Genomic DNA, 21,064 nt, shown 5'->3' with positions numbered 1-21,064 from the left:
CTTACAAAAAAACTCTATCTTGTAGAATATACTCTCAAATTTTCTATATTATCCACCTAATAAAAATCCACCCAAAATTTTTTTAAAAAGAAAATTTCCTATTGTGATTGTTCTTAAACAAGTGTATCAATAACCTCAATATTGGTTGTACTCATAGGGCCCGACCTTTCTCTATATGTTACGGTACTCATAAAATTGGTATTTTGTAAAGAATAAAATGATATATTTTTATTACATCATTATAGTAAAAATGGATTCTAAAATAATAATAATAATTATTATTATTATTATTATTATTATTTGAGATTATTATTATTATTATTATTATTATTATTTCTAAACAGAAAATTTTACAATACCCTTATTTTTAAAACATAAATCTGACCCATTACCCACAACAAGCAATTTTTTATTTATTTATTATTTTTACATCTAAATCTAACTCATGTAGATAGGAGCCGCAGGTAATATGGGTTATATGTAAATTGACTTCAGCTCAAATGCGATGGCATCTTAACGTGTCGTAACCGCGATCGCTTAGAAAAATGCACAACAATGAAATATATAAATACACCACAAAATACGCAACACACCAAAAAAAAGACACCATACCTCCCCACACCTAATTGTTCATTTTTCAAATATTGTGAGGTGTGTTTATGCATACCTAATGATGTGTTTTTTGGATGTATTTGTGCATTTTTTGTTATGCATTTCCTAACATTATTGGTGCATATTTACATACATATTGGAGTGGCCGCACTGACCGCACGTTAAGGCGCGGCTGTACCTTACCTAAGTTCTACGTAAATTTTCATCTTTGTGCATGTTGACTTACATTTTCAAACAGTAGAAAATTTCCTTTTATTTATTTTTTTTCCTCCAAAATTATCGCATCTTGAAGTCTTGAACTAATCCTCAGATTGGCCCTAATTGTTGCCAACTTGCCCCAAGTTATTACACATAAATGAGATTTATTCCTTAGAATTTTCTCCGTTACAAAAAAAAGGTGCTAAATTGAGCACAAGAAATTAAACTTACAAAGTGGTGTAAAGACTTGACTTGATGATCTCTTTACATGGAAGACTTTGACTTAAATTGTGGAAGTTTATAAATCAAAAATTGGATGAAGAAATTTGAAAAGTGAGGGTTAGCAAATGAAATTTTTAAATTGAGAAATAGAAAATGGAGATTGGAAGATAGGGTTGGCAATCATTATCATATAAGATGAGTATATGACATCGGAATTAACACCGTAGCATATAATATATGATGGAGAATTAAATTTGATAAAATCATAAAAGTTAAGGTTAAAATATAATGAAATTATTTGTATAAAATTTAAAAGAAAAAATTATTAAAGTCGAGAACTAATCTTAGTATTTTTAGCAATAATATTATAAGAGTTGGTTTGTTGGAGTGAACGGTGAGATAGATCGAGTACCGGGGTAGGGAGTGTTTATAAATTAAGAAATTTCATGGAAGGTGAATGAGCATGATAATGAATGACATATGAGTGGCAGACAAAGACTTGACTTAAATCATTATGGATTAATTTCACATGAATATACTTAATTATTTTTTTGGTTGAAAAATTGTCTTGTAAACTTAAATAACTTTAAACATACATGCGTGACAGGATAATTGGGCATCAGCACCTGACCCGAAACTACTGGCAGGACCCAAAAGCAAGACAGTTGTCGTTCAAACTACCCAAGACACCTCACTCCTCAGCATCAATGCTCAACGGTTCAACTCCTCAGCATTGATGCCCAACGTTCAGCTCCTCAGCATTGATGCCCAATGTTCAGCTCCTCAGCATTGATGTCCAACGTTCAGCTCCTCAGCATTAATGCTCAACGGCTCTTCAGCCCCTTGGCATTAACGCTCCATTATTGAGCTAAAGGAAATAAAAAGGCTCACAACGCAAAGTAGAGGGACGACACTTGAACTTAGACAAAATAACACTGTGAACTCACTTGTACACTGAGCACGACACTCAAATACTGTATTCAAACATTCAAATAATACTTAAATAATATACCGGTAACACATTATTACCGTCATTGGTGCTCTCGTTGAGAGCCGAGATCATATCTCAGGCAAACTTCACACATCACAAACACCTCTATGGCGTCGCCTTCTTCAAGCAGTGTCCTGCTCATCAAGTGGCGTTCGCTTCCTGCTCATTAAGCCACACTTTTCACAAATCACAAAACACCCAGCTCTCATGGTTCTCATCGGGTGAACAATGGTCATCCCGGATCCAGCAGTTCTCATGGTTCTCATCGAGTGAACAATGGTCACCCCTCGGGTGATCTTCGTGGGCAGCTCAATGGTCACCCCTCGGGTTATCTTCGTAAACAGCTCAACAGTAACCGCGTGGGAGATCGCCGCAAGGGTGATCTCCGTAGCCAACTCAACAACAACCACGGGCGCTTCCTCCTCAAGTGTGTCCGCCTCCTTCACTTGTGCGTTCACCTCTTGTAAGCAGTGGCGTTACCCAGCGAACGCTGCTCCCATCCAAGGAGTGGACTTACAAGCAGCGTTACCAAGTGAACGCAGCTCCCATCCAAGCCGTGGACTTCCAAGCAACAGAGTCACCTCCTCGAGCAGCGTCACTTCCTCGAGCGGCGTCACCAATTCGAGCAGAGTCACCACCTCGAGCAGCGTCACCACCTCGAGCAGAGTCACCACCTCGAGTAGAGTCACCTCCTCGAGCGGCGTCACCACCTCGAGCAGAGTCACCTCCTCGAACAGCGTCACCACCTCGAGCAGCGTCACNCCTCAAGTGGTGTCACCTCCACGAGCGGCGTCACTTCCTCAAGTGGCGTCACCATCGCCTCCCCGAGCAGCGTCACCAATAAATATGCTGAGGTCACCACCTCGGCCAATCTTCGGCCGAGGTTGTCACCTCGACCAATTTTTGCCGAGGTCGTCACCTCGGCCAATTTTGGCCGAGGTCATCACCTTGACCATGGCCGAGGTCCCGCACCTCGTCCACAATGATAACAAATAAAATAAAATAAAATAACTCTATTCCTTTATAGCCGGCACGAGATTCGATCTCGCTAGCTACCTAACGGGAGAGATGGACTTTGACCGAGCCTACGACTGGTCGAAGTGAGCTCGCGCTCAAAGCACCAACAAATACGCCGAGGTCACCACCTCGGCCAATCTTCGGCCGAGGTCATCACCTCGGCCAATTTAGGCCGAGGTCGTCACCTCGGCCATTTTTTGCCGAGGTCGTCACCTCGGCCATGGCCGAGGCCCCGCACCTCGGCCACAATGGTAACAAATAAAATAAAATAAAATAACTCTATTCCCTTATGGCTGGCACGAGATCCGATCTCGCTAGCTACCTGACGGGAGAGCTGAACTTTGACCAAGCCTACGACTGGTCGAAGTGTGCTCGCGCTCAAAGCGCCAACAAAAAAAAAAATTGGCCGAGGTAAGTCCTCGGCCGAGTTTGGCTGAGGTCAGTCCTCGCCCGAGGCCTGACCTCGGCCAATCTCACGCTCGAAAAAAAAACACACACACACACACACAAAAACGCAAATTTTTACAGACGTATTACTCCCAAACCATCTCAATCACTCTCGTTTGGCTAGGGAGTGGGGGGATTGGTGACAGGATATTTGGGCATCATCACCTGACCCGGAACCACTGGCAGGACCCAAAAGCAAGACAGTTGTCGTTCAAACTACCCAAGACACCTCACTCCTCAGCATCAATGCTCAACGGTTCAACTCCTCAGCATTGATGCCCAACGTTCAGCTCCTCAGCATTGATGCCCAATGTTCAGCTCCTCAGCATTGATGTCCAACGTTCAGCTCCTCAGCATTAATGCTCAACGGCTCTTCAGCCCCTTGGCATTAACGCTCCATTATTGAGCTAAAGGAAATAAAAAGGCTCACAACGCAAAGTAGAGGGACGACACTTGAACTTAGACAAAATAACACTGTGAACTCACTTGTACACTGAGCACGACACTCAAATACTGTATTCAAACATTCAAATAATACTTAAATAATATACCGGTAACACATTATTACCGTCATTGGTGCTCTCGTTGAATACCGGTAACACATTATTACCGTCATTGGTGCTCTCGTTGAGAGCCGAGATCATATCTCAGGCAAACTTCACACACTCGTTGAGAGCCGAGATCATATCTCAGGCAAACTTCACACATCACAAACACCTCTATGGCGTCGCCTTCTTCAAGCAGTGTCCTGCTCATCAAGTGGCGTTCGCTTCCTGCTCATTAAGCCACACTTTTCACAAATCACAAAACACCCAGCTCTCATGGTTCTCATCGGGTGAACAATGGTCATCCCGGATCCAGCAGTTCTCATGGTTCTCATCGAGTGAACAATGGTCACCCCTCGGGTGATCTTCGTGGGCAGCTCAATGGTCACCCCTCGGGTTATCTTCGTAAACAGCTCAACAGTAACCGCGTGGGAGATCGCCGCAAGGGTGATCTCCGTAGCCAACTCAACAACAACCACGGGCGCTTCCTCCTCAAGTGTGTCCGCCTCCTTCACTTGTGCGTTCACCTCTTGTAAGCAGTGGCGTTACCCAGCGAACGCTGCTCCCATCCAAGGAGTGGACTTACAAGCAGCGTTACCAAGTGAACGCAGCTCCCATCCAAGCCGTGGACTTCCAAGCAACAGAGTCACCTCCTCGAGCAGCGTCACTTCCTCGAGCGGCGTCACCAATTCGAGCAGAGTCACCACCTCGAGCAGCGTCACCACCTCGAGCAGAGTCACCACCTCGAGTAGAGTCACCTCCTCGAGCGGCGTCACCACCTCGAGCAGAGTCACCACCTCGAGCAGAGTCACCTCCTCGACCAGCGTCACTTCCTCGAGCAGCGTCACCACCTCGAGCAACGTCACCTTCTCGAGCGGCGTCACCACCTCGAGCAGAGTCACCACCTCGAGCAGCGTCACCTCCTTGAACGGCGTCACCACCTCGAGCAGAGTCACCTCCTCGAGCAGCTTCACCTCCTCAAGTTGTGTCACCTCCACGAGCAGCGTCACCTCCTCAAGTGGTGTCACCTCCACGAGCGGCGTCACTTCCTCAAGTGGCGTCACCATCGCCTCCCCGAGCAGCGTCACCAATAAATATGCTGAGGTCACCACCTCGGCCAATCTTCGGCCGAGGTTGTCACCTCGACCAATTTTTGCCGAGGTCGTCACCTCGGCCAATTTTGGCCGAGGTCATCACCTTGACCATGGCCGAGGTCCCGCACCTCGTCCACAATGATAACAAATAAAATAAAATAAAATAACTCTATTCCTTTATAGCCGGCACGAGATTCGATCTCGCTAGCTACCTAACGGGAGAGATGGACTTTGACCGAGCCTACGACTGGTCGAAGTGAGCTCGCGCTCAAAGCACCAACAAATACGCCGAGGTCACCACCTCGGCCAATCTTCGGCCGAGGTCATCACCTCGGCCAATTTAGGCCGAGGTCGTCACCTCGGCCATTTTTTGCCGAGGTCGTCACCTCGGCCATGGCCGAGGCCCCGCACCTCGGCCACAATGGTAACAAATAAAATAAAATAAAATAACTCTATTCCCTTATGGCTGGCACGAGATCCGATCTCGCTAGCTACCTGACGGGAGAGCTGAACTTTGACCAAGCCTACGACTGGTCGAAGTGTGCTCGCGCTCAAAGCGCCAACAAAAAAAAAAATTGGCCGAGGTAAGTCCTCGGCCGAGTTTGGCTGAGGTCAGTCCTCGCCCGAGGCCTGACCTCGGCCAATCTCACGCTCGAAAAAAAAACACACACACACACACACAAAAACGCAAATTTTTACAGACGTATTACTCCCAAACCATCTCAATCACTCTCGTTTGGCTAGGGAGTGGGGGGATTGGTGACAGGATATTTGGGCATCATCACCTGACCCGGAACCACTGGCAGGACCCAAAAGCAAGACAGTTGTCGTTCAAACTACCCAAGACACCTCACTCCTCAGCATCAATGCTCAACGGTTCAACTCCTCAGCATTGATGCCCAACGTTCAGCTCCTCAGCATTGATGCCCAACGTTCATCTCCTCAGCATTGATGCCCAACGTTCAGCTCCTCAGCATTGATGCCCAACGTTCATCTCCTCAGCATTGATGTCCAACGTTCAGCTCCTCAGCATTAATGCTCAACAGCTCTTCAGCCCCTTGGCATTAACGCTCCATTACTGAGCTGAAGGAAATAAAAAGGCTCACAACGCAAAGTAGAGGGACGACACTTGAACTTAGACAAAATAACACTGAACTCACTTGTACACTGAGCACGGCACTCAAATACTGTATTCAAACATTCAAATAATACTCAAATAATATACCGGTAACACATTATTACCGTCACGTCCAAAAGAGCAGCATCAATATTACACTTGTATTTACCAAAAGGAGGAGGATGCCAAATACTGGGAACCAAAAAAGTACCTTGCGCATTATTTAAATTAGAATGAGAAATGACACTCCAGGAAGTCACTAAAGCCTCTACATGCGCATTATTTAATATTATACTTGAGAAAGTGTAAATCTTACTTACCTTTGGTGTTGAGTTAAATATTTTGAAAACTACTATCTTTGATGGAAATTCCGTTTGAAAATACTCTTTTTAAGCCTTTGGCTAAATGGTTTTTGGAGTATGGTCTATTTAAGTGTCAAAATCTATTTACAAAGTATATATATTTTTCAAAACTATAAACGTATTTATTTTACAGGGCGGAGTAGAGCTTACTTAGCATTTTATGCTAATCTGGGTTGTTTGTGTTTCCAAACTTTGTTCCTTTCAGGACTTGATTGAAGTGACTCATTTTGAGAGTGCGGCGTAGAGCTAGTTGCCTTGGAGGTGACTTTGGTATAATAGTTTAGTTAGAATATAAATTTTTATTATAGTTGATTTGTAATTCGGGTAGTGAATTGTTGTAATGTAGATTGTAGTTAAAACCTTTGTAGCCTGTGCATTTAGATTTAGTGAGTTGGCCCAAGCGTGGCGTGACACTCGATAGTTTAAGTTTTAATTTTTGCTTCCGCATTTATTTTCAATATAGTTAGTAAGAAATATTGTTTATTTATGTTTATTCCTGTATTAGAATTTAGGGGTGTTATATATATATATATATACTTATTCATCTCATCCGAGAAACAACATTGGGTATGTATATAATGCACACAAAGATCATCTGTAAAGCCTCTCCCTTTCTTAGTAGCTGGAGAGAAGCAGGTGTTTCCAACAGGTACATTACCCCAGTAACGAGCAGAACCTCATCATATGGATACCTCCCCAACCGGGCTTCTTGAAGCTTAATGTTGACGTTGCACTGGACAGTGATCGGCGCGAAGATGGGCTTCGACTATATTCTTAGAGACAAGTACAACACTTTTGTTTCAGCTAAAGGCTCACAAAGGCCCGAGGTTTACCTACCAAGACAATCTAAAGCAATTACGATTAAGGAAGCCTTGAGTTGACTTAAAGGGAGAAAACTTAGCAAAGTTTATTTTGAAACTGACTCTCTTCTAGTGGTCCAACCTCTCAACCAAGCCAGCGGGAACTCCTCTTTTAGTTTAATTATTAGAGATATTAAATATCTACTGAGTGATCTTTCTCATGTGTTTATCACCTTTGTCAAATGATCAACGAATATAACCATCTATTCACTCATGTTGCTTTCACTCAAAGTTGACATGGGAACCCAAAAAAAAAAGAGTATAATGCATGCATCATAAATAGCGTAGGAACACTAAAAATAATATGCCTGAAAGACTACAAGTACACAATGTGTTTATTGCATGGATAAGAAAAATGGAGAGAGTAATGGCAAAATATCAAGAAGATTTTGAGAATTTTATTACAAGAAAAATCAAATTTATCAATGAAAATATCTATAGGTAAATTAATGAAATTTGTATGTAGTTTACGTATAGATTTTGCTTGTAATGTTTGAAGTCTTTTTTTTTTTTTTTTTTTTTTTTTTTTTTGGAAATTAGGGCGGTGGGAACCCAGACAAGACACAAAGGAACTAAGCGTCAAGCCAGACAACTCGCTCTGTACAAACACCCATAAGGTCATTGCAAACCCGTCTTCTGCATCCCGGGGGTGACTTGTAAAATTCTGTCCAGTTAGCCTCCCCACAAAGCGCAAGCTTAGCCAGCTCATCCGTAACCTGAAATGTTTGAAGTCTTTAAACATTGGTTTTGAACTATATGATACTTGGTAATTACTAATTAGTACTTTGTAGTCTTTAGTAGTATGTTTGAACTTTAATTTGCTATTTCGTTATATAATGTTTAGATTTTGGATATTGATTATGTGGATATGTATTATTTGGTAGTATGCTCGAAAAATTAGGAAATGTTGACATTCGGGGGTCTAAAGCCGAATCGAAACCAAACCGAACACTAATGTTAAACCGAATGATTTAATTTTTTTAAAACCAAAAAATCGAACCAAAGACCGAAATGTCCACCCCTAATTTGAAGTTACAGGGAATCTTGATTAAGGAAAAGCAAGACAAAACTAGTCAATTGGGAAAAAATATAAGGGTCAACTTGATATTTCCAGGAAAGGCTTGTGAGAAAGTAGGGGACGGAAACTTAAAATGAAAAACCATAAGGGACTTATTGGCAAGATGCTAATGCACTCTTGAAAGTGAGTAATGCCGCCGTGGGCAGAGGGACGTCAATAGCTCCCTGTGATTCCGAGAAAAAACTTTGAAGGACGAAGGAGATAGAATGGGCCATTCCAAGGAGCAATTGCTCGCTCGTTTGCAGGTTTTTTAGTCTTTTGGTGCTTTTTATCTGCATGATGAAAATTTGACTAATTATAGTAATTCTCTATTCTAATGTCACCAAATTATAGTTATTTGTTGTTGGATTAGTTTGAAGCGTCCAATTGGGACTGCGAAAAATTCATCGAATATCATTTTCTTCCTATACGCTGATATGTTAAGTATGTTTAAGTCATAGAGCAATGAAATTTCTGTTTTTGCTGTATTTTTCCTTGATTGATGTATGATTTGTTGATTTTTAGATGTATACAAGGCAATGCCCTTTGCTACCCCTAGACAAAGTAAATGAAATAGTTTGATTTCTAGTAGTTTGGAGGTAAATATGTGTTTGCTTGATTTTAGGAGCTGCAAATCGATTTCGCCAGGAGTGACCACCCTGTTGTTATGACAGTTGAAGCTCAGGTATTTGAGACTTAATCTGTGCTACACCCTATGGAGCAACTCTTATTTTTGTCTGATTATTTTACTTTTATTTATTTATTTATTTATTTTCATTTATAGGCAAAATATGTTGGGAATATAAAAGGTGCACTGTGCAAGAACCTATTCTTGAAGGTATGACTTTGAAAACATGTTCAGAAGTGGAAGTGAACGATGGTGAAAAGAAGAAGAAATGCGAAGGTCTTCTCCAATATTATCACTGGGATACTGACTATTTTTTATCTTCTGTTTGCAGGACAAGAAAAATAGATTTTATATTGTTTCTGCTCTGTCAGAGACCAAAGTAGATCTGAAAGGTTTGTGGATACTTTGTTCTTGTCATTATTCTTCCACACTTTTCAAACCTCAATTGCTTGTAGACATGTGTATATACTTTCAGTACATGGTTATTGGATGCTGTAAAGACAATTTTAATCTATAGTTGCAGAATTCTTGAGTATTAATGAATTAACATATTATTGTTGAAGACAGTTTTGTCTCAGAGGCTTGGTTTGGGGAAGGGAGGTCTAAGAATGGCACCTGAAGAAGCCTTTACAGAAGTCCTTCAGGTTCTACCTTTTCCTGTTCTCAGTCCTTCACCTTTCTACACTGAATAATATCTCAGATTTAAGATTGTACAGTCAGTAAAGTTTTGCTTTTCTAATTGATAATATGATTTTCTAAGAAAGACTGATGCATTTTCTCTATAATGTCATCTTTGTTTATTCATTTTCCTTATAGTTTAGAAAAATTATGCTAAGCAAGCAGCTATTTTTTTCCTTTTCCTTTTGTGTGAGGTGGGAAGGTCAACTACTGATAGGGATGATTATCGTTTTCCCGATTTCCTATTATTACTTAATTTTGGGTGGGATGGGATTATGGGAAGTAGCCATGTTTTTGAAGGAAAATCAAATCAGGTGACTTGGATGGAATTACATAAAAGAAAAGTATACAACTGGTCAGAATTTTACTTTTCTAAGCTGTTGAAATACAGGTGGACATAAAAAATGTAGCAATTACACTAATATATTCACTTAGAAAGAGGCATTTTCAAATACTACTACTATTATGTTTCCATAATTCATACTTGTGGTAAACAAAATCTGTTGATAATATGATGTAATAAGCTTGAAGGTCAACAGAGTTACCAAAATAAATAAATAAATAAAGTTAGTGTTTGAATATAGAATTTAGTTTATCAATCTCAAATGATTTATTAGGTGAATATTGATGCCAATTGGGTATTTTCCCCATAAACAAGCAGACAATATATGTGTGTATATATATATATATATATATATAGCTGTTTTGGATTTTACAGTTTTAGTAGAACATCATATTTTTGTGATAGTTGTTCGGAGTCACATACAAGATTTAACCTGATACTTTGCTGCACTCTACTAATGTACTGGATTATTCCAACTCTGTTTCTTTTCCTCTTTCATTTTGTTGTAGAGTGTTTTAGCTTTTAATCCGTATTTTCATTATTCCGACAAATTATCTCATTCCTTACTATCTACATAGATAAATATTGTTATAAGTTTTTCAAATGGTGGATTCTTGATGTTCTTGAATGAAAAATGAGTTGTAAATTGTAATTGACACATGAGGTTTCTCTAATGTGCACCATGCTCCAGTTGGAAAAACAGTGGCTACTATTAAAGATATTTAACATCACTATCATGCGAGAAAAAGAAGCAAGAAAAATTGGAAAAAGGGTGACATGGATAAATAGATTGTTGCAACTACCTGAAGCCTGTCTCTTTCTTTTTGTTTTAACTAATTACTAAATGGAAAAATGAGAACACTATTCTCCAATTTTATTTATTTATTTATTTATTTTAATATATATTTTTTTAAAGTTGGAAAACAACAAAAGATTGTTTTCCAAAGTGAGAATACTATGTGAACAGACCATTTTACTGTTTGCCCATGTTTAGCTGAGCAGTCACTTTCCTTAACTTTCTGTTTTCCAATTGAAAAATGAAAATTGTGGAAAACGTGGGAATTTGGAAATGGAAATGGAAAATGTCTTCCATTACTACATAAGCCCTTAAATTTTGAGTAGTGCTCCCTTTTGCTTGATGTAGAAACAAGTTGATTGCATGTCGAGGTAATCCCTTATTGTTTTGTTTTGGTTTTGCCTTTATTCTCTTAACAGTTAACTCATACTTCCCAGCTTTTTTATTTTTGAAGGTGCCACTAGGTTCTGTTACTCCTTTTGCACTTGTAAATGAATCAGCAAGGTACAGCTTCTGTTTTTATGCATACTTGGTGCAAATGCTGTTGGATTTTTGAAATATCTTCCTGCACATTGTGTTAAGATTTTAAACATATCTTATCTTTTCCCTCCATGAAGGCATGTTTCTTTGGTGTTAGATCGAGGGCTTAAGACTCAAGAACGTTGCATCTTCCATCCACTCTCAAATGATACATCAATTGGTAATTTATATTCCTCTGTGTGGCATGTACATTGTCACTCTAGTTGCTCATCATATACACTCAAAATTTTAGGTGAACTGTAGATTATCCATGTTTAGTTGTGAATGGTAAGGTGCCTGTTCTACAGATGCACATACAAGGTTCATTAATGTTATTAACAGGAGAAAATAATTTTTTAGCTTTACATTTTTTTACAATGGCCAAGAATCCAAGATACAATCAACTGTTTAAATATATGACAAAGTTAACTTTGACACAAAATCACGTTATAGGTTTATTTTTCATATATTATAAATATAAAAGATGAAAATACAAACTGCTTTATAGCTTTCATAAATACCAATTTTCATTTTTCACTTTCAGATTGCCATTGGTCCTTATATAATTCATCCTTGTCAATATTAGCTTTGAATTTGCTTGGGATGCTATTGTCTTAACTGTATATTATGCTAAATGGGAATTCTGTTGACTGGAACTTCTCTCTCTTTTTTCCACTTTTCCAAGTATGTAATGTGATATAGAGGTGGATTCTTTCTCAAATTTCTTTGAATCCTTCAGATAATGCACATGGCCCCTTTAATCCTAACATAGTGACATCATACTGTGGACTTTAGAAGGCCTTAGGAAATATTGATAGAGTTTTCCTCTCCTATTCACTATGTTACAAGTGTCTCAAATTCTGTTTGGCTTCTTTTGTTGAAAAAAAAGTACTCTTTAATGTTAAGCTTTAGTATAGTCTTTCCATGGTACACTAAACATTATTAGAATTAGGAAGGCAGTTTACATTTAACATCATTAATACAGGGTAATATGGAAATGATAATGCACACACCAATACCACCATTTATACTTATAGACATGCATATTTATTTTAATGTTGCATTTTAGTTCAAAATGAAAATTCAATGTGCACAGAAGCGACTGACTTGGTCCTGTTTGTTGGTCTATAACTATATAATGTGGAATGTTGTGGTGTAATGCTAAATGATTATTGGTGCTATCTACTTGCATGTGTTTCTATCTTTCTTCTGATATTTTAACAGAGTAGCTACATGCAGCTCTTAATGCCCGTGACCTTGACAAGTTTTTGAATTCAATTGGAAAAACTCTTGCCTATGTTGATCTGGAGGTGATAAGTGCAGCTACTTTATTGAGTTAATAACTTAATATTCTTGATTATTGATTCCTATCAAATTGTTACTGTTCCCCTGTTTGTCCTACTTATCCAACTCTGTTATTTATCTGAAAGGCTAATCCTCCAATTGGAAAGGATCAACCTCCTGATCTAGCTGCCCTTGTTCCATCTGATGCAATAGTCCTACCAGACTTACCTGAAAAAGCATCTCTTTTGCAAGGTCATGAACACAGTGGACACAAGTTACACAACGACATTCCAACAAACAATAAATCAATTATACCTGCAGGTACTGGGTACCTGTGCCACAATAATGTGTTATTGCTTACTTCCAACTTTTGAGAAACCTTTGTGCATATTAGTTTGTAAATCAGTTTTGTTTGGTCATATTGAGCTAATGGGCTTACTAATAGCCAGTTTAGTGAAATGGTAGTAATTGGTGGACAAATTTTCTATTTTCATCCTCCTTACCAGTAGCTACTGGGTTTAAAACATGTAGCTTTTTTCACATTATTTTTTTTAAGGAAAAATTGCAAGACTAAATACGAAAAACAAAATATATAAATAGTTCTTTGATTTGTTAACGATATATTCTTCTGTATATATTATGTAAAAACCATGTAGCCCTGTCATTAACAGATGCCAGAAAAACAACTTCCTTGTACACAGTATCTCTAAGCAATCTTACAAAGTTATTCAAAATTTTAAATAATAAATACATGGAACTACCCATCAATTAGTCCACTTAAGAACATTTATCTGAAGCAAATAGAATTGTTGAAGCCAAAATCCTTAGTCTTTCCAGTGTTCCCTTTATATAAGACAACAGTTGGACATTCCTTACTTTACTAAAGAGTAGATGACAGTTTGGCACTGTTACAATTATGTCATGTACCTATGAAGTGTAATTTACAAAGCTGCATAGAAACAAGAATTTAGAACACCAAATAATCAATTGGGTGGTCCAAAGCTTAATTTTACAACTGTTATGCTGTGCAAGTAGTTCTTTTTTAAGACTGGTAACTATGAAGTCCATTTGCTAAGGTCAAATAAACTCAATAGGGCCCATTTGGACCACTGACATACAGATTCAACCAAACTAATAATTGTTATGTGCTATTTGACATTGTTGTATGCTAAAGAAAATGGCTAATATAGGGTTGTCTCTATTCAGATAACAAGGGTTCCTAGAACCTTGCAACTTTTTGACTTGCAGCTAGTCATTCTGTATTTGATAGTAGTAAGACCCTCTTCCCTGTGATCTTTGTCCCATGTGATGAGAAGTTGCAGATGGGCTTTGCTACCTTCTGTAATTGTCAGAACTATGTAACTGCATAAAATGCAACTATTTGTGATGAAGCCTTGAATATGCAATTGTGGCAAACAATGAAGTTGAATGTTGGTCAGCCTAGAATGGCGATTGAGTTTGACTAAGATAGTTAAGCCAACATAGCCAGACTTGCCAATTGCCATTGCTAAATGAGATTATAGATTATATCTGCTGGAAATCATAAATGGTGGTCCAGCAACCTTCTGCCAGTAAGGTGGAAGCAATAAAGATAATAAATCAATAACAAGACAGAAAATATTATAATGAATATAACTTGAATACATTTTGAATTCATTGAATATTACTAGTAGAAAAATTGAACCAGTAGAGTATTATGATATTGTGGGAATGTGGGATGTTAATGCTAAAGAATAATTTCACTTGGACCCTCTGAGGTTTAGTCCAGTAACATTTTGACCCCTCCTGTTTAAAAAATGTGCCTGGGCTTTCATTTTCTATTTACTTTAGTCCTTAATGTGTATTCATATAATCGTATTCCATGATTGGTTTTTTGAAGTGCAAAATTGGGAAAACCCTTCCTTTTAGAGTGGATAGGGGGGTACAGATGTAATGCTTTTACTAGCTCAAATCTCAGGGGTTCCAAGTGAAATTATCACTGAACTAGGGGACCTATGATAATCCTAGAATCCTAGACTGGAAGCTAACTAAAGTAATTAATTAATTCCTAAACTTGAGTTTGAACAAGTTGCCTAGACTCAAGTTTAGGGATAATCTTGGCTATTCTCTTACTCAATGGTTACTCTATTTGTGGTGATATGGTGTTTGTTTTTGTTTTTGTTTGTTTTGTTTTGTTTTTGTTTTTGTTTTTTTTTTTTGTTTTTTGTTTTTTGTTTTTTTTGTTTTTTTGTTTTTTTTTTTTACTTTGTATTTTGCGTATGAAATAACTTCATAATACACATTAATTAATTGAACAATTGCTGAAAGACTGAGAGCTGTTGTACACTTCTATAAGTTTCCATGTTGCCTTTATTTTCCTAGTGATACCTGATGCTTATTACTATTTTATTTTTTTGGTAAATCTGATGCTTATTACTATGTCTGAGTGTCCTACTTCAATAACACCCATATGCTACAATAGGATCATGTAATACTATTTTAATATGTTTGTCTGGATGCTGCAGAGCTCTAGTTGACTTGATTAACAAATAGTACTTTATAGCAAACCTTTTGAATTTTGGCCTCTCCTTTCTAGTCATTCTGGGTGGGATTCGTTGGTCCATAGACTTAAAATATATGCTTCTTGTTAGTAGTGAAATCTGTCAAGCCATCAGTAGATTCACAAAAGAAATCAACAAATGTTTTGGGCCTGGCAAATAGTTTTGCTGATCCTAACAAATTTGTGGAAGAAGTCTTGGAAAAAACATCTGCTATAATTCTCTCAGAGGTGAGTAGAATATTTAGAATTCATTAATATTAGCCATTATATGGAGTGAAACATTTTCAGATCTTGAGAAATAAAACATACAGATCAAAGTGGAGAATGCAAAGCAAGATGGGGAGCAACTTGGCACTGCATTAGTTGCTGATCTTAGGAAAAGGCTTTCAGAGGAGCTGAAGAGCATGGCTGTGAGTAATCACACTCACTTTTCCGTCTTGTTGTTGTTGTTGTTGTTGTTGCTTTTTTTTTTTCCCCAGTTTATTCAACTTAAGTTGTTTGGAGGGCCATCTGTATAGTTGAAAAGAAATAAGAAATAGAAAAATCAAATAAACTTTTTATGTTTGTTAAGTATAGTTTGAAGTTGAGTAGTCTTCACATCTTGTTTGAAGAACTTTTGCTTTCATTTTAGTTGGCTATAAAGAATAGATTTTGTTAATAGACAAAGACAATCTATACCCATAAGAATCTGGTTGGTGTGAAATTATGGTGTAGAAGCAAACCTTTACGTGCCTGTTTATTATTTTTTGAATGATAAGAATGACAGCTTTGTGATTTGTGAATATTATTCTTTTAATTTGGTTTTTAGTTACATATGCCTTATTGACCCTTTCTAATATACATCCTTTTCTAGAATAGAAGATGTAATTTTGTTTTCATTGTTCTTTGCATGAGATGCTGTGAATATGTGTTTCCATGGAGGCTTATGGGGTTCAGGGTGTAGCTTAGGGATAAGTGTCATCCTTTTCCATGCACTAGTCCTAGGTTTAATCTTGCCACCCCTATTCCCCATCAGATGTACCAAACAAAGAAGATTAACTGCTTATATTTGCTAGTGTACATTTTATGTCAAACAAACAAGCACTAGTATCTGTGGCAATATTATTTGGTACTATTGTGCTACATTAAATTTTAGATGTCTTTCTTTAAAGTTCACAAAGTCCCTTTCAGCATTAAACTTTTCTGCCACTGTGCAGACAATGTTCAAGAATGTGGCATATACTGAAGGATTTGCTGCTGGTACTTGCAACCAGCCAAAGCGGCTATGAAACAAGCAGGTAATTGGATTATGGTATTCCTCACATTTGGTTTGAAATTTCTTTCTAGTATTCGTATCTTTGAGCTTATTGTTTGGTCCAACTCTGGAGCTTATAGGCTCCAAAAAGTAGAATTTGCACCAACAGTAAACATATAAAAAGGCTTTTTAGGCCAGATAAGTCTTAAGAGGAATAAGCCAGCTTTTTCAATAAGCTCTCTGTTAAGAGTCCCACATTGAAAAAATAAGAGAGAACATATGGGTGTATAAGGCCATGGGTTAGACTAGTTAATTGATTAGATTCAATCTTTTAGTGTGGTTTGATCCATGTGCATTATAGCCCAGTTGAGTGACTTTGGCCCAACCTTAGATTATAACACTCCGTATTGAGGCTTTTGGAAGAAGCTATTGGCTGGGCCAAAGAAGTAATAAATCAAAATTCTTTTTGAATCTTTTTTTTTTTGGTAAATTCATGGGGTCTTTCTCTGTCCTTTTAACGGAAAATTCTTTTTGAATCTGAATCTGAATCTGTTGGATTTTTACATTACATTTCTTGTACTGCTGATGCCTCATCTTTCTTATTATAAACAATTTGCACATGATTCTGCAAGTAGACTTGAATAGTTGAACTCCATATGTTCTGATTATCCGTGTTCTAGCTCTAGTTTAGTTTTGTATTTTCTTTTGTTTTGGTTTTCCAAATTGAGGGTGTCTTTTCTAGTAATGCATAAACTTCCTCATCACATCTACTATGGACAATATTTTAGAGCCATTTTTGCTTTTGGGTGCTAAACATATTGGGGGAAAGAAAAAGAAGTTTGTTAGAATGTAAATTGTTTGTACCTGAGTCATAAATTCTGAGGAAAAACTATAATTGGATTTCAAAGGTGATGAACATAGAAAAGATCAGATGTGAAGCTGATACGCTTAGTGGTTGAGACAAAGCTGGGGAATGTGGTGGTGCGACATGCATTAGAAAGTTACCACTAAATTTTAATTAATTTGTATTGTTTATTAGGATTAGTTATCTTCCTTATCCCTTAAACTTAGCATTCACTTATTTATATAAGTTGTACATGATCAGGAATATTAATCTGTCTTCTATTTTCTGGATCTTGTCTCTTTTTTGGGGGTTTTGCTGCCACTTGAAGCACAACCATATCTTCTCTCCCTTACATTTTTGGAGTTCCATCTATCACTCGAAGCATAGCCAACTGTTACAACCTATAAGGAAAAGATACACCATATTTAACATGCTTCAAAGGGCTTCGGTGATAGGACATCCATCTTGCTTTGCCTTATTCATTTTTTTCCTTTTTAAAATTATGTATCATCATATATTAGTGACATGTTAGTTGGAAGAGCCAGACAGAGCGTCCACTGCAGTTTCTAAACTTTCTATTATGTTCTAGCACCCTAGACAATATTTACTCAAAAATACTACCTGCTATAATTTTGATGTTATCTTGTTAATAGAATCATAGAATGTTCCTCTGTTCTTTTCCTTATGCTTAAGTTTTCTGCTCCCCAGAAGTCGCTATCGTAACGAAAATAGTTGTGTATAGGAAGAGTAGTTAGTTTATTTTCACAAGTGCAGAGATGCAAACCGAACAAAGAAATGAAGCCAATCAGGCATGCTTTGGCACTACTTTATGCTATCTGAACATACTTTTGTCAGCTCCATTTGCTAGCAGTCTAATTGGCTCTTTTTTATTTTTCATTTTTTATTTTTTTTTATATAAATTATATATATTCCTGCCACATGGCTTCTCAACATTTCTGTACTATGCATGCCTGCCATATTATTTTGATGCTGCTTTACACTTTCTAAAATGAAATAATGTTTTTGTTAAGTTCCCATAATCTTTCCCTTATTTTATCTTAAAGGTCAAATGATGGGCTTTGTCTTAGTTATTTCCTTTGTTTGCAGGCAGTATTGGTGACTGGAATTCTTGATGATATACAAGAGGCTCATTCAAGGAAGCTGATACGGTCTAAATGGTACAATGTCATCATTTCCTCATGTTAAAAACTGTTCTTGTTTGAGTTCGAAAGCATTAATAGTCATAGATCGAGATTCTAGAGACGATGTTTGCAATTTGAATTCAGTTTCTGATTTTGCACGAATATATTGAACGTAAGTGTGCTAATGTCTTTCATGAAGAAATAGAACTTTATTCGTTCCACCCACCCGGCCCCTCCTCTTTTAGTATTTTTCCTCCCGCCAGTGATTGATGGAAATGGAATGAAGCTATCAAAGAAATTGCTGTCTCCTCCACCTCTATCTTTTTAATAAATTTGAAGGCGCTCGACCTTTCTCTGTGAAATACTTGTATTTTGTGGTGTTTCTTTACCCCTTCCTCAAACATTTACATCACATAGTGAAGTTTGGGGTGGGGAAAAGACAGAGGGATGCAAATAATACTCCTTATAAAGCAGCTTACCTTATAAGAACATCTGGAATCAATTCTTCATTATTCTTAGTCCCTCTAATCTCTAGAGAGGCTACAGGATATTACAAGAATGCCACCATGAATCAGCTGCTAAGAATTGGCAGGCAAAAGATGTTCATTAGAAAGTTGTTCAGCTGCTAATTTTTTGTTTCTTAATTTTTTTTTTGAAATTTGAATATGTATAACTAACTATTAGGCTGTGCTGCATCATATACATATTGCAGCAATGGGGAATAGGATGGTATGTGCTTAGTAGAATTAACGATTCTCACCATCGCGATCAGTCCCACGTCGAGATATGCCAGTAGCGTCGTTGCCATGGTTATGAATGCGTCGATATCTGGAACGGAAGGGCCATAAAGAAGCTAGTTGTCGTCTCAACCTCATGCACCTTTGGCTCCTACTAGTCACCTCTTCTTCAGATTGTTCTTCTTCTTCTTCTTGTTCTTCTTCTTCTACCTCTTCGATACTTTGAAGTGGTAGCTCTTTGCGACAAACGGGGCAAGAATTGTGAAGCCTCAACCAGGGGACAATGCAATCAGAATGGTAAATGTGTTTGCAAGGCAGCTCCCTTGCCTCAGCTCCAACCTTGAATTTTTCCTTGCAAATAGGACACTCATCTGAAGTATCACCTTCCAAGTGGGATGTTGTGATTTTCACTGTTGGAATTGTGTCAATAATTGCATCAGGCACTGGAGGCGGACCAGGCCTATCGTTTTGAGTAATCTCTTCGATTAGCTCCCCAAGTCCTGGCCCAAAAAAGTAGTCCCGAGGATTCACACCTACCAATCCTCCTTGTCCACCATCTGCTCCTGTTGGTCTTATAATTATCCAATGCCTAGGCCGAGCTAGAATCCCACTTGCTGCTGTCCAATCATCCTCTGAATCCTCTTGCTGCATACCTCGTCTCCTCCTTGGCCAGAGTCGACTTCGAATTCCAGCCTCCGCCTCTCTATGTTGTCTGCCAAGAGGCAATAGTAGTCTGGGGACTGGATTTCTCACATCACTTGTGCTACCAACTCTATTTAAATCTTCTGACCCATCATTACCACGAATTGTTCGAAAATGTGCAATGGCGGTAGGATCAAGCATGAGGGTGAGTGCTTCTAGAACTCGAGCTTCAGGGGAAGGATCAAATGCAGTGAAGTCGAAAATATTGCGAGAAGGATTTGATTCTTCGATCTCACTAAGGAATTGGCCAGAGCACCGGGGGCAGATGAGATTAGATGGGTTATCAGATGAGATCCTAACCGCTCGATGACATTGGTAGCACCAATATCTCGGGAAGGTTCGGTTTTCATTGGCTCCTTCGGCGGCGGGGTGTGGTGGAGGAGTGTTAGACATATGTGTTGAGGCTCAGACAATAATAGTTTACAATTGAAATGTAAAGACAAAGCTGATTCATGATTTATATGTCATATATATGAATTGTTAATCTACTTCTAAAACCAAATTTTATATGGAAGAGTACAGTGGAATGAGAAGAAAAGGTATGGCTTTATGGAAGTGCAGAAAGATATTCTCATTCTTTGAGTTCTCTTCATCAGCTTTAATACTTGTTCTTAAAGGAAGGGATAAATGTCGCCGAAGCCCCTCTCTCTCTTTCTCTTCAACTGAAATCAGCTATAGCCTTCGCCAGGAAGCAAGATACTGGATTGTGCAAATTAATGATAGGTGGTGTTTGCATTTCATAAAATATACCGTCTTGTTTCGTTAAGATAGTTGTGTTTGGCACAATTTAAAAACAAAAACAAAAAAGATGTAATATTTGTTTGTTTTTGTTTTTTTTTTGTTTTGTTTTTTGTTTTGTTTTGTTTTTCTTTCAAAACTGTTATTCTAAAAAGAGGTAAATAGAATAAATAAAGTAAAGCACTAAACTTGGAGTACAATAAATTTGGATACATTAAACTTGTAATTTCCTATCTTAAACTCATGTATAAAGCCAAAGACCTTGTGGTCTAGTGGCATCAAACCCTTCCCTTTATACGGGAGGTGGTGGGTTCGAGCTTCAGTGGAGGTGATATTGAGAAGTCTAGGGGGGGGGGTG

The 21,064-nt window shown here is 38.0% G+C and overlaps 2 protein-coding genes across 4 annotated transcripts; one reads left to right on the top strand and one right to left on the bottom strand.

Annotated features, from left to right (window-relative positions):
* Nucleotides 1-8,647: 8,647 nt before the first annotated feature.
* LOC116027279 lies at nucleotides 8,648-18,754 on the top strand. 2 transcript variants are annotated; one of them, XM_031268805.1, is made up of 13 exons: nucleotides 8,648-8,788; nucleotides 9,148-9,207; nucleotides 9,307-9,360; nucleotides 9,482-9,542; nucleotides 9,718-9,794; nucleotides 11,422-11,471; nucleotides 11,585-11,667; nucleotides 12,726-12,796; nucleotides 12,917-13,091; nucleotides 15,404-15,537; nucleotides 15,621-15,719; nucleotides 16,506-16,586; nucleotides 18,495-18,754. In XM_031268805.1, exons 1-12 carry the CDS (start codon nucleotides 8,750-8,752, stop codon nucleotides 16,575-16,577), a joined length of 975 nt encoding a protein of 324 aa, XP_031124665.1. In that variant the 5' UTR covers nucleotides 8,648-8,749; the 3' UTR covers nucleotides 16,578-16,586; nucleotides 18,495-18,754. The 2 variants fall into 2 exon arrangements, with proteins under 2 accessions (XP_031124665.1, XP_031124664.1); XM_031268804.1 differs by having other exon boundaries at nucleotides 15,401-15,537.
* Nucleotides 18,755-19,009: 255 nt separating this feature from the next.
* LOC116027278 (E3 ubiquitin-protein ligase RZF1-like) lies at nucleotides 19,010-20,526 on the bottom strand. Of its 2 annotated transcripts, none has more exons than XM_031268802.1 (2): nucleotides 19,290-20,526; nucleotides 19,010-19,107 (listed from the first exon to the last, which is right to left on the bottom strand). In XM_031268802.1, exons 1-2 carry the CDS (start codon nucleotides 20,359-20,361, stop codon nucleotides 19,070-19,072), a joined length of 1,110 nt encoding a protein of 369 aa, XP_031124662.1. In that variant the 5' UTR covers nucleotides 20,362-20,526; the 3' UTR covers nucleotides 19,010-19,069. The 2 variants fall into 2 exon arrangements, with proteins under 2 accessions (XP_031124662.1, XP_031124663.1); XM_031268803.1 differs by having other exon boundaries at nucleotides 19,010-19,104.
* Between the last annotated feature and the right edge of the window lie 538 nt (nucleotides 20,527-21,064).

Source organism: Ipomoea triloba, chromosome 8, assembly GCF_003576645.1.
Source record: "Ipomoea triloba cultivar NCNSP0323 chromosome 8, ASM357664v1".
NCBI lineage: Eukaryota > Viridiplantae > Streptophyta > Magnoliopsida > Solanales > Convolvulaceae > Ipomoea > Ipomoea triloba.
The sequence above is the reverse complement of the archived record's forward strand: the minus strand, read 5'-3'. Positions and strand labels throughout refer to the sequence as shown.